This window comes from Apteryx mantelli, chromosome 32, assembly GCF_036417845.1.
Source record: "Apteryx mantelli isolate bAptMan1 chromosome 32, bAptMan1.hap1, whole genome shotgun sequence".
Taxonomy (NCBI): domain Eukaryota; kingdom Metazoa; phylum Chordata; class Aves; order Apterygiformes; family Apterygidae; genus Apteryx; species Apteryx mantelli.
The window spans coordinates 1,694,562-1,707,935 of NC_090009.1; the positions used below are offsets into that span (position 1 = coordinate 1,694,562).

Genomic DNA, 13,374 nt, shown 5'->3' on the forward strand with positions numbered 1-13,374 from the left:
GGGGATGCGCTGGGCTACCACGCGGGCAACCCCTTCTCGACACGGGACCGGGACCCCCGGGGACGTCCCCGTCCCTGCGCCGTGTCCTACACGGGCGCCTGGTGGTACCGCAACTGCCACTATGCCAACCTCAATGGGCGCTACGGCAACCCCCGGGACCACCAGGTGCCACCGGGGCCCTGTGAGGGCTATGGGGGCTATAGGGGCTATGGGGACTATAGGGGCTGTGGGGGTTATAGGGGAATGGGGGATATGGTGGCTATAGGGGATCCTGTGGGAGCTATAGGGGCTACGGCACCGCTTGCAACCACCAGGTGCCATGGAGGGGTGTAGGGGCGCTATGAGGGCTATGGTGGAATGGGGGGTATAGGGGCTATGGGGTTATAGAAGATATAGGGGGCTATAGGGGAGCTATGAGAGGCTATAGGGGGGCTATAGGGAGGGTATAAGGGCTACAGGGGGCTAAAGGGGCTATGGGGGGCTATAGGAGGGCTATGAGGGGCTATGGGGTGCTATGGGGGGGCTATATCAGGCTAGAGAGGGCTATGAAGGCCACGGAGAACTATGGGGGGCTATAGGAGGCCTATAGGGGGACTATAGAGGGCTATAGTAGGCTGTAGGAGGGCAATAAGGGGGATATGGGGGCCTGTAGGGGGCTACAGAGTCGTATGAGGGCTATGGGGGGCTATAGGGAGCTATGGGGTCTCTACTGGGCCCTAGGAGGCACCACAATTGCCACTGTGCCAACCTCAACAGCCCCTACGGCTCCCTCCCGTGACCACCAGGAGCCTATAGAGACTATAGGGGGCTATAGGGGCCGTAAAGGGACTAATCAGGGCTATAGGAGAGCCTACAGGGGCTATGGGGGGGGGGCTATACCAGGGAATTCAGTGTGGGGGGGTCCTATATGGGTGCTATGGGGGATAGGAGCCCCACAACTCTGCCTGCAGCCGCCAGGTACCTATGGGGCTATAGGGAGGCTGTAGGGACCGTGGAGGGCCCATAAGGGCTACAGGGGGGCCTCTAGGGGCTATGGGAGGGTGCATGGCGGCCTGTGGCGGGGCCTGGGGAGGGCAGCATCTCAAGGCCCCTATAGGCGCCTATAGGGCCGGGCTGACGGGGTCCCTGCTCTCCGCAGGGCATCAACTGGTTTCCTTGGAAGGGTTTCGAGTTCTCCATCCCCTTCACGGAGATGAAGCTGCGGCCGCAGCGCGACTGAGCGGGCCCAGGCGTCCGGGGGGCCCCGGTGTCCGGGGAGCCCCAGCGTCCGGGCGGCACCGAGGAAGGAGGCCGGGGCGGGTGAAGCCTTTATGGGAGAGCAATAAAAGCTGCGAGCAACCGAGGGTGCTGCCGTGAGACGACCCAGGCATCCAGGGGACCCAGGTGTCCGGGTGAGCATAGGGTGGACCCAGGCATCCGGGGTGGACCCAGGCGTCCGGGCATGAAGAGCAGAGGCGAACCCAGGTGTCTAGGCAGCGTGGGGTGGACCCAGGCATCCGGGGCACATGTGGGCCCAGGTGTCCGGGTGGCCCCAGGTGTCTCGGTGGCTGGGTGGTCCCAGGCATCCGGGTGTCTGGGCACTCCCAGACGTCTGGACGCCCCCAGGTGTCTGGGAGGTCCCAGGCGTCCGGGTGGTCCCAGGCATCTGACTGGGCCCAGGTGTTTGGGTGGTCCCAGGAGTCCAAGAGGTCCCAGGTGTCCAAGAGGTCCCAGATGTCTGGGCGGCCCCAGGTGTCCAGGTGGTCCCAGGAGACCAAGAGGTCCCAGGTGTCTGAGCGGGCCCAGGTGTCTGAGTGGTCCCAGGAGTCTGGGCAGGCCCAGGCAGCCGAGCGGGCCCAGGCGTCCCAGTGGGCCCAGGTGTCCGGGTGGTTCCAAGCATCCGAGCGGGCCCAGGTGTCCGGGTGGTTCCAAGCATCTGAGCAGGCCCAGGTGTCCAGGCAGGGCTCAGGGCTCCAGGGCAATGAGGCGGACGCGGAAGGGGGGACAGCGCAGCACGGTGCCGGCCGTGACCTCCAGGCTGGGCAGGACGCCGGGCGCCGGCGGCTCCAGGCGGAAGTTGCGCAGGATGTGGCCCAGGAAGACCAGGAGCTCGGCCCGCGCCAGCCCCTCGCCCAGGCAGGCCCGGGCCCCGCAGCCGAAGGGCACCAGCGCCCGCCCCGGCCCCTCCTCCAGGAACCGCTCTGCGGGGGGGCGATGTCAGGGACCCAGGACATCCGGGAAGGGAGCCAGGCATCCAGGCCATGACCCAACCCAAGGGGGTCAAGGGACCCAGGTGTCCGGGCAGGGAACGACCCCAAGGGGTTCAGGGGACCCAGGTGTCCAGGCTGGGACCCACCCCAAGGTGTCAAGGGATCCAGGTGTCCGGGCAGGGAATGACCCCAAGGGGTTCAGGGGACCCAGGTGTCCAGGCTGCGACCCACCCCAAGGTGTCAAGGGATCCAGGTGTCTGGGCAGGGAATGACACCAAGGGATTCAGGGACCCAGGTATATGGAAAGGGACCCAGGTGCCCAGGGAGGAACCCAGATGTCCGGGCAGGGAACCCAACCCAAGGGGATCGGGGGACCCAGGTATCCGGGCAAGGACCCAGCCCAAGGGTTCAAGGGACCCAGGTGTCCAGACAGGGAACCCACCCCAAGGTGTCAAGGGACCCAGGTGTCTGGGCGGGGACCCAGGTGTCCAGACAGGGAACCCACCCCAAGGTGTCAAGGGACCCAGGTGACCGGGCAGGGAATGACCCCAAGGGGATCAGGGGACCCAGGTGTCCGGGCAAGGACCCAGCCCAAGGGGGTCAAGGGACCCAGGTGTCCGGGCGGGGACCCAGGTGTCCAGACAGGGAACCCACCCCAAGGTGTCAAGGGACCCAGGTGTCCGGGTGGGGACCCAGGTGTCCAGACAGGGAGCCCACCCCAAGGTGTCAAGGGACCCAGGTGTCCGGGTGGGGACCCAGGTGTACAGACAGGGAGCCCACCCCAAGGTGTCAAGGGACCCAGGTGTCCGGGTGGGGACCCAGGTGTCCAGACAGGGAGCCCACCCCAAGGTGTCAAGGGACCCAGGTGACCGGGCAGGGAATGACCCCAAGGGGATCAGGGGACCCAGGCGTCTGGGCAAGGACCCAGCCCAAGGGGGTCAAGGGACCCAGGTGTCCGGGCGGGGACCCAGGTGTCCAGACAGGGAACCCACCCCAAGGTGTCAAGGGACCCAGGTGTCCGGGCAGGGAATGACCCCAAGGGGATCAGGGGACCCAGGTATCCGGGCAAGGACCCAGCCCAAGGGGGTCAAGGGACCCAGGTGTCCAGACAGGGAGCCCACCCCAAGGTGTCAAGGGACCCAGGTGTCCGGGCGGGGACCCAGGTGTCCAGACAGGGAGCCCACCCCAAGGTGTCAAGGGACCCAGGTGACCGGGCAGGGAATGACCCCAAGGGGATCAGGGGACCCAGGTGTCCAGGCAGGGACCCAGGAATCCGGGCAGGAACCCACCCCAAGGGGGGGGGGGGCAGTCAAGGGACCCAGGCATCTGGGTAGGAAATGACCCTAAGGGATTCAGGGGACCTGAGTGTCTGGGAGGGGACCCAGGCATCCGGGAGGGACCCAGGCATTCGGGAGGGGCCCAGGCAGCTGGGGGGGGGCAGGGGGGGACCTCAGGCATCCGGCGCACCTGGAAGGAAGTCCTCGGGTCGGTGCCACTTGTCGGGGTCGTGGTGGGCGGCGAAGAGGTTGGGGATGAGCAAGGAGTTGCGGGGCACCGGGACCCCTGCGATGCTGTGGGACACGGGGAGGTGCTGGGAGAGACTGGGGGGGACTGGGGGGAATTGGGAGGGGACTGGGGGGGACTGGGGAGGACTGGGAAGGGGACTGGGGGAACTGGGAGGAGACTGGGATGTACTGGGAGGCACTGGGATGGCACTGGGAAAGGAGTGGGATGCACTGGGAGGGCACTGGAAGGGCACTGGGAGGTACTGGGAAGGGACTGGGATGTACTGGAAGGGGACTGGGAGGCACTGGGAGGGGACTGCGAAGGGAGTGGGATGTACTGGGGGGCACTGGGAGGGCACTGGGATGCCCTGGGAAGGGACTGGGATGTACTGGGGGCACTGGGAGGGCACTGGGAAGGGACTGGGATGCACTGGGATACACTGGGAGGCCCTGGGGACCCTCCTCTCTGCCTCCACTGGTCCCCAGGTTACTGGGCTGGACTGGGAAGGGCTGGGAGCCAGCACCCCCCCCACCCCAGTCCATACTGGTGCATACTGGTGCAGTACCTGGTGTGGGTGCAGGCACGGTGGGGCAGCGCCAGGGGCGCGGGGGGCCGCAGGCGGAGGGTCTCGCTGACGGTGGCGCCCAGCAGCCCCCGGCGCCCGCCCGGCTCCTCGGCCAGCTGCGCCCGGACCCCCGCCGCCACCTGTGCCCGGCGGCACCCCAGCGTCACGCGTGTGCGGGGCGCCAACAGCGATCGCACGCACCAGTGTCACACGTGTGCAGTGCACTGACAGCGATTGCATGCACCAACGTTGCATGCATGCAATGCATCGACGGCGATTGCACACACTGGCGTTGAGCATGTGCAGTGCATCGATGGCGATTGCACATGCCAGCGTCACGCATGTGTGGTGCATTGATGGCAATTGCACACGCCACTGTCACACGTGTGCGATGCACCGATGGCGACTGCGTACGCTAACGTTGTGCATGTGCAATGCAGTGGTGGTGACTGCACACATCACTGTCGAGTGTGGGCAATGCACCAACGGCGACTGCACACACCAGCGTCACACATGTGCGACGTACTGACAGCGACTGCCCGCGACAATGTCGTGTGTGTGCAATGCACCAATGGTGACTGAACGTGCCACCGTCACACAGGCGCAACGCACCGATGGCAACTGCACACGCCAACATCATGCGTGTGCGATGCAGCAATGGTGACACGCAACCCTGCCACCATCTGCACATGCACACGCTGACATCACGTGTGTGCAACACACCAATGGCGGCTGCATATGCTTGTGTCCCGCTGATGGTGACACACGCGCTAATGTCACGTGTGTACGCTGCGCCCCAACCCCTCCCGCATGCACGTGTGCTGCTGTCACGCATGTGCAACAGGCCGACGGGAGTGGCACACGCCAACGTCCCGTATGGATGCCGCACCGCCAGCACCCGCCCGTGCCCTTGTCACGTGTATGCACCTGCTCGCCCACCCCACCAGCCCCCGCGCACAGCCTGTCACGTGTGTGCACCCACTCGCCCACCCCACTAGCCCCCGCACACAGCCTGTCATGTGTGTGCACCCCCCGTGGCTCCACGCACGTGCTTGGTGTGTTGGATGCATGTGCGTGGCATGTGCGTGGCGTGTTGCATATGTGTGGCATGTGCATGCCATGGGCATGCCATGTGCATGGCGTGTACTTGCTGTATGCATGCCATGTGCTTGGCGTGTGCATGGCATGCACCTCAGGGCGGTGCAGCAGGAAGACAAGGGATGGGGAAGGGGACCTGGGACACGTGGGGGGGACCTCAGACACGCGAGTCCTTGGCATGTGCATGGCATGCTGGATGCACGTGCATGGTGTGTACCTTGGGGCAGTGCAGCAGGAAGGGGAGGGACAGGGAAGGGGACCCGGGACACACGGGGGAGCTCGGGCATGCATGTGCTTGGCGTGTGCGTGGCATGTTGGATGCATGTCTGTGGCATGTGCCTGGCATGTTGGATGCGTGTGCATGGCGTGTGCATGGTGTGCACCTCGGGGTGGTGCAGCAGGAAGGCCAGGGTAGGAAAGGGGACCAGGGACACGCAGGGGGACTCTGGACACGCGTATCCTTGGCATGTGCATGGCATGTTGGATGCATGTGCTTGGCGTGTGCATGGCATGTACCTCAGGGCGGTGCAGCAAGAAGGCGATGGCCCAGCCCAGGGCGGCGGCCGTGGTCTCGGTGCCACCGATGAACAGGTCCACGAGGGCCATGTGGAGGCGGTCGGGGCCCAGCGGCCCCCCCCGGACGCCTGGGTCCGGCCAGAGCTCGCCCAGCACCCCGCCGGGGGGGCAGCCGGCTGCCTGCGAGGGTGTCTCAGCCACCGGACACCTGGGCCCCTCCCCCAGATACCTGGGCCCCTTCTGGACACTTGGGTTCCTCCCCCGGATGCCTGGGCCCCCCCAGACACCTGGGTCCCTCCCCTGGGCATCTGCCTCCCCCCCAGACATCTGGGTCCCTCCCATATGGGTCCCCCTGGACACTTGGGTCCCTTCCCGGACACCTGGGTCCCTCCCGGATGCCTGGGCCCCTGGATACCTGAGTCCCTCCTGGATGGGTCCCCCAGGACGTCTGGGTCCCCCCGGACACCTTGGTTCCCCCCCACCCCGACGCCTGGGTCCCTCCTGGGCACCTGCCCCCCCCCTCCGGACGCCTGGGCCCCCACCTCGTGCCGCTGCAGCTGGGCCTGCACAAAGGCGTCGCGGCGCTCGACGAGGCGCAGCAGCTCCCGCAGCGTCGGGTTGGGCAGCACCTGCGGCCGCCCGTCAGCCCGGATGCCTGGGCCCCCCGGACACCTGGGCCCCCTGGGGGCCTGGGTCCCCCCCGACCCCCTCCCAAACTCCCAGACCTCCCCGGATACCTGGGTCCCCTGGAGGCCTGGGTCCCCCCAACCCCTTCCCAAACTCCCAGACCCCCCCCCCCCGAACACTTGGGTCCCCTGGATCCCCAGGACTGTCCTGGACACCTGGGTCCCCCCCAACCCACCCTGGACACTTGGGTTCTCCTGACCTCCCCGAACACCTGGGTCCCCCCTAACCCTCCCTGGATGCCTGGGTCCCCTTTCCCCCCCCCCCCCCAGACACCTGGGTCCCCCCCCACCCCCCGGATGCCTGGGTCCCCCGTCCCCACCCCCCCCCCCGGCATAGGGCTCACCCGCAGAGGGGGCAGCAGGTCAAGCACCCGCACGCTGGCCCGGCCCCACAGCTCCAGCAGCTCCATGATGCAGCGGGTGAAGTCTCGCACCTCGGCCTCGGGGGGCATCTGCGGCGGCCCGGACGCCTGGGTCCCCTTCCCCGGGCACCCACAGGCAGTCCCGGACTCCTGGGTCCCTCTCTGGACACCTGGGTCCCCTGGCTGGGCCCAGATGCCTGGGACCCTCCTGGATGCTGGGATTCTCCAGGCACCTCGGTCCCCCCAGACACCTGGGTCCCTCCCCGGACACCTGGGCCCCTGGCTGACCCTGGATACCTGGTTCCCCCCTCCCCCCCCGGATGCCTGGGTCCCTCCTGGATACCTGGTTCCCCCTTGGATGCCTGGGGTCCCCCCTGGGTGCCTTGGTCCCCTGGATGACTGGGTCCCTCCCGGATGCCTGGGTCCCTCCTGGACGCCTGGGCCCCTCCCGGACACCCAGGTCCCCCTGGACACCTGGGCCCCTCCTGGATGACTGGGTTCCTCCTGGACATCTGGGCCCCTTGGACACCTGGATCCCGCTGGAGGCCTGGGGTCCCCCTGGACATGTGGGTCCCTGGGACACCTGGGCCCCTTCCGGACGCCTGGGTCCCTCCCGGACACCTGGGTCCCTACCAGGTGCCCGAAGATGAGGCTGCAGATGGTGCTGCAGGTGCGGAAGGCGAAATCCTCGGCCACGTCGACGGGGGCCCCCCGGTAGCGCCGGAAATCCTGGGGCAATTCGGGGAGATTCGGGGGAGTTTTGGGTCCTCAGGGCAGTGGGGTGGTTTGGGGGTGTTTGGGGTCGTTTGGGGTTATTCCGAGTGCCTGGGGTGGGCACAGGGTGGTTTGGGGGTATTTTGGGGTGATTTGGGGTGTTTTGGGGGGTGATTCCAAGGCCTTTGGTGGCATCGGGAGACTTCGGGGTGATTTGAAGAGTTTTGGGGTCTTTTGTGGTTATTCTGCCCTAAAACCCAGGGCAGTTTTGGGGTGGTTTTCGGGATGCCTTGGGGCATTTCAAGGGGGGGGGATTGGGGACATTTGGGGCCGCTTGAGGGCGCTGGGTGGAGATTTGGAGCCATTTGGGGGTGATTTGGGGGCATTTCAGAGCATTTTGGATTATTTGGGACATTCTGGGGCTCTTCCGGGACGTGTTTTGGAGCATTACATGGGCCTTAGGGGGTGTTTTGGGGTGGTCCGGAGTGTTTTGGGGCATTTGGGGGCGTTTTGTGGAATTAGGAGACATTTGGGGGTGACCAGGGGTGTTTTGGGGCATTTTTAGGACAATTCAGTCATTTTAGGTCATTTGGGGGGGCATTTCAGGGGGGCATTCAGGGGCATCTGGGGGTATTCCCGGGGCATTTGGGGGGTGTTTGGGGGGCATTTTAGGACATTTGGGTCATTTTGGGGGCGATTTGGGACATTCCAGGGTTGTCCCAGGGCGTTTTGGGGGCGGGGGGTGTTTTGAGGCATTCTGAGGGTGTTTGGGAGCATTGGGGGGAGCTTGGGGGCATTTTTGTGGAGTTTTTTGGCGTTTGGAGGCTTTTTTTTGGCATTTTGGGGGTGTTTCTGGGGGTTTTGGCGCTTTGGGGGCTTTTGGGGGCGCTTTTGGTGTTTTGGGGGCTTTTTTTAGCCTTTTTTGGCATTTTGGGGTGATTTGGGGCATTTCTTGGCCTTTTGGGGCATTTTGGGGGGTTTCGGGGGGACCTTTTTGACATTTTGGGGTGATTTTTTGGTGTTTCTTGGCATTTTGGGGCATTTTGGGGGCGTTTGGGGGCATTTTTTGGCATTTTGGGGGCGTTTCTGGGGGTTTGGGTGCTTTGGGGGCGTTTGGGGGCGCTTTTGGTGTTTTGGGGGCTATTTTAGCCTTTTTTTGGCATTTTGGGGTGATTTTTGGCGTTTCTTGGCATTTGGGGGAATTTGGGGGTGTTTGGGGGCATTTTTTGACATTTGGGGGTGTTTTGGGGGCGTTTTTGGCGTTTCTTGGCATTTGGGGGCATTTTGGGGGCATTTGGGGGTGTTTGGGGGTGTTTTTTGGCATTTGGGGGTGTTTTGGGGGCTTTTTTGGTGTTTCTTGGCATTTTGGGGCGTTTTGAAGGCGTTTGGGGGCAGTTTTTGACATTTGGAGGTGTTTTGTGGGCGTTTTTTTGGCGTTTCTTGGCATTTTGGGGCAACCGGGGGCGTTTCGGGGGGGGGGGGGGTGTCTCACCTGGCAGAGGGCCTGGGCCTGCCGCTCGAGGATGGCGTCGAGGCACCGCTGGGCCCGCACCAGGGCGTCGCGGGTGGCCCGACGCTGCCGCCGCCACCCCGGGGAGACGTCGCCCAGCGCCAGGTCCTGCCCCCCCCGCGACACCAGCCCCGCTGCGGGGTGGGGGGGCACCCGTGAGTGCGCCGACCCACGCGGCCCCCCCGGCCCCATAGGGACCCCCCCCCCTTCCCAGGCCCTATAGGGGCCCGCAGCCCCTCAGAACCCCCCCCCCCAGCCCCATAGGGGACCCTTCAACTCCATGGGGGGCCCCCCCTGCCCCATAGGGACTCCCCAGCCCCATAGGGACCCCGCATGGCCTATAGGGGACCCCTCAACCCCTATGGGGCCCCCAGCCCCTTAGGGGACCCTTCAACCCCATAGGGCCCCCCCCCCGCCCCATAGGGCCCCCCCAGCCCCTTGGGGGTCCCCCCCCATCCTATAGCTCCCCTTCGTATCCCCCTCCAGGCCTATAGACACCCCCAGACCCATAGGGCCCCCCCCGACCCATAGGGCCCCCCCCAAAGGGCCTCAGCCAGCCCCATATGCCCCCAGCTGCATAGGCCCCTATAGCTCCCAATAGCCCCCCCCCAGTCTCGTAGCACCCATGGCCCCCCCATAACTTCTATAGCACCCACAGCGCCCCATAGCCCCCCCCATAGCCCCCTAAAGCACCTGTAGCCCCCACAGCACCCCATAGCCCCCCCATACTCCCCACAGTCCTCCCATAACCCCTATAGCCCCCATAACCCCTATAGCTCCCATCGCCTCCCCATAACCCACAGCCCCCCCCAGGCCTCCCAGCCCCACACAGCCCCCATAGCACCCACAGCCCCCATAGCACCTACAGCCCCCACAGCTCCCACAGCCCCCCACAGCTTCCCCAAAAAAAAACCCACAGCCCCCCCATAGCCCTCCCACAACCCCCATAGCCCCTATAGCCCCCTCAGCCCCCCTGTAATCCCCACAGCCCCCCCCCATAGCCCCCACAACCCCCATAACCCCTATAGCCCCCCCAGCACCCATAGCCCCCTCCCCGGCCCCCATGTCCTCCACAGCCCACCCAGCCCCCCACAGCCCCCCCATAACACCTATAGCCCCCCATAGCCCCCCCCATACCCCCCCCCCCGCCCCCGTACCCAGGTAGCTGGGGGGGCGCCCGGCGCAGGCGCCCCAGCGGCGCCCAAAGGCCTCACGGATGGTCTCCACCGAGCTCAGCACCACCACGTCTGCGGGGGGGGGGGGAGAGAGGGGGCCATGCGTGCTGGCACCCCCCCACCCCCCCCCAGGGGGCCCCAAAATCCATGGGGAGCCCCCAAAACCCCTAACCTCCCCCAGGGGGCCCCAAAATCCATGGGGAGCCTCCAACACCCCCCCCAAACCCCCTGCGGGGGCCCAAAATCTGTGGGGAGCCCCCAAACTCCTCAACCCCCTCCCAGGGGGGCCCCAAAATCCGTGGGGAGCCCCCAAAACCCCCAAACCCCCCCCAGGGAGGCCCCAAAATCCATGGGGAGCCCCCAAAACCCCCAACCCCCCCCCAGGTGGGCCCCAAAATCCGTGGGGAGACCCCCAAACCCCCAACCCCCCCAGGTGGGCCCCAAAATCCATGGGGAGTCCCCAAAACCCCCCCAAACTCCCTGCGGGGGCCCAAAATCCATGGGGAGCCCCCAAACTCCTCAATCCCCCCCGGGGGGGCCCCAAAATCCGTGGGGAGCCCCCAAAACCCCCAACCCCCCCCAAGGGGCCCCAAAAATCCGTGGGGAGCCTCCAACACCCCCCCAAACCCCCTGCGGGGGCCCAAAATCCGTGGGGAGCCTCCAACACCCCCCCAAACCCCCTGCGGGGGCCCAAAATCCGTGGGGAGCCCCCAAACCCCCCCCGGGCCCCCAAAATCCATGGGGAAGCCCCCAGCCCCCCCCCAAAACCCCTGGGGCACCCCAGTGCCTGCTGGCACCCCGCACCCACCCCAGGGGCCCCCAAATCCGTGGGGAGCCCCCCCAAACCCCTCATAACCCCGCAGGGGGGGTCCCCACCTCCCCCAACCCCTCGAGGTGCCCCCAAATCCGTGGGGAGCCCCCCAACTCCCCCCGGGGGGGGGTCCCCAAACCCCCCCCCAAACCACCGGGGCACCCCAAAATCCATGGGGAACCCAAACCCTCCCGGGGGGGGGGAGCAAAACCCCGGGGGGGGGGAAATCCCAGATGGGTTGGGGGGTGCAGGTGCGATTTGGGGGTGCAGGAGGGTCCCAGGCGGTTTGGAGGTGAAGGGAGGGATTTGGGGGTGCAGGGGACGGTCTAAGGGTGTAGGGAAGGATTTGGGAGGGTCCCAGCCGATTTTGGGGGTGCAGGGCAGGATTTGGGGGTGCAGGGGCCGGTTTGGGGGTGCAGGGAAGCATTTGGAGGTGCAGGGGGGCTTCAAGCTGGTTCTGGGGTGCAGGGAGGGATTTGGGGGTGCGGGGGGGGGGGGTCCGGCCATTTCAGGGGCGCAGGGTGGGATGTGGGGGTGTGGGGGTGCAGGGAAGCATTTGGGGGTGCAGGGAGGGTCCCAGCCATTCTGGGGGTGCAGGAGGGGATTTAGGGGTGCAGAGACCCCTGCGGGGGGGGCAGGGAGGCATTTGGGGGTGCAGGGAGGGATTTGGGGGTGCAGGGAGTGTCCCAGTTGGTTCGGGCGTGCAGGGAACAATTCGGGGGTGCAGAGGTGCAGGGCAGCATTTGGGGGTGCAGGGCAGGATTTGGGGATGCAGAAGCCGGTGCGGGGGGGCAGGGAGGCATTTGGGGGTGCGTGGGGGGGTCCCAGCCATTCCGGGGGTGCAGAGTGGGATTTGGGGGTGCAGAAGCTGGTCTGGGGGTGCAGGGCGGCATTTTGGGGGTGCAGGGGGCTCCCAGCCAGTTCGGGGGCGCAGGGGGGGGGATTTAGGGGTGCAGAAGCCGGTGCGGGGGGTCAGGGAGGCATCTGGGGGTTCAGGGAGCTCCCAGCCGGTTCGGGGGTTCAGGGAGGGATTTGGGGGTGCAGGGGTCGGTTTGGGGGTGAAGGGAGGGATTTGGGGTTGCAGGGGCTGGTGCGAAGGGGCAGGGCGGCATTTAAGGGTGCGGGGGGGGGGTCCCAGCCATTCCGGGGGTGCAGGGGGGGGATTTGGGGTGCAGAAGCCGGTGAAGGGGTGCAGGAAGCGATTTGGGGGTGCAGAAGCCGGTGCGGAGGTGCAGGGCGGCATTTAGGGGCGCAGGGGGGGGATTTAGGGGTGCAGAAGCCGGTGCGGGGGGGGGCAGGGAGGCATTTGGGGGGGGGGGCCCAGCCATTCCGGAGCAGCAGAGCAGGACGTGGGGGCCCCGCAGGGGAATCCCACCCTCCTCGCCTTCCCTCCCCCTCCCCCCCAAATTTGGGGTCCCCCCCCCCGCGGCACTCACCGCCCCCCCCGAGGCGCAGCCGCAGCGCCGGCCCGTAGCGCCGCGCCAGGGCGCCCAGGTGCCGGGGGGCAGCGGGGTGCAGCAGGTGGGGGGCGCCGCCGAGCAGCGGCAGCGCGGGGGGGCCCGGCAGAGCCCGCGGGGGGGTCCGGCCCCCCCCCTTCGGGGGGCCCCGCAGCCGCCGCCAGGCCGCCAGCGCCAGCAGCGCCCCCAGCGCCAGCAGCGCCGGCAGCGGCAGCGGCGGCAGCGACGGCAGCGGCGGCAGCGGCGGCAGCGGCGGCAGCATCGCCGCCGCGTTGAGGCCGGACGCAGCGGTTTCGAGGCGGCTTCTTCCCTCGAGGGGGGTTTTGCCGGGGGGGCGGGGAGGGGGCGGGACTTGGGGCCTTTTGCTCCTTTATTATTATTATTATCATCATCATCATTATTATTAACATCATTATCTTTATTATCACTATTATTATTAATAATAATAATTTGGAGCATTTAGCTTCCTTTCTTCTTTTTTTTGGTGGGGGGGGATTTTTTGGGGGGGTGGATTTATGTGGTTTTGGGGGTCCACCCCCCCTCCCCCCGCAGAGCTTTCTTGCGGAAGGGTGGGGGGTTGATTACTTGGGGGAAAATGGGTTAGTTTGTTTATTTGGGTTTTTTTTAAGGAGTGTTTTTGGTGCAAGGGCTTATTTTGGGGCAAATTCTGGCCGTTTTGCGTCAAACGGCCCCCCACGAAGCCGCAGAGACCTTGATCAGGCGACACCTTTATTGCAGCAGTCTGGGGGGAATCAGTCGATTTTTGGGGCCATGCATTTTTTTCG

At 66.0% G+C, this 13,374-nt stretch overlaps 2 protein-coding genes across 2 annotated transcripts in view; one reads left to right on the forward strand and one right to left on the reverse strand.

Annotated features, from left to right (window-relative positions):
* The window catches only part of LOC106489270 (tenascin-X-like), a 46,021-nt gene extending 44,679 nt beyond the window's left edge, over nt 1–1,342 (forward strand). The window contains exons 40-41 of the mRNA XM_067313899.1: nt 2–165; nt 1,139–1,342. Of these exons, the coding sequence (XP_067170000.1) occupies nt 2–165; nt 1,139–1,219 (245 nt within the window). The 3' untranslated portion in view covers nt 1,220–1,342. The remainder of the gene's footprint in view (nt 1; nt 166–1,138) is intronic.
* A 597-nt stretch (nt 1,343–1,939) lies between these two features.
* Nucleotides 1,940–12,851, reverse strand: LOC136994705 (steroid 21-hydroxylase-like). Its single transcript, XM_067313657.1, has 10 exons — nt 12,569–12,851; nt 10,304–10,393; nt 9,129–9,280; nt 7,556–7,651; nt 6,905–7,012; nt 6,417–6,503; nt 5,875–6,054; nt 4,261–4,400; nt 3,657–3,760; nt 1,940–2,180 (listed from the first exon to the last, which is right to left on the reverse strand). The coding sequence occupies exons 1-10, from the start codon at nt 12,849–12,851 to the stop codon at nt 1,945–1,947; spliced, it is 1,476 nt and encodes a 491-aa protein (XP_067169758.1). The 3' UTR covers nt 1,940–1,944.
* Nucleotides 12,852–13,374: the final 523 nt, after the last annotated feature.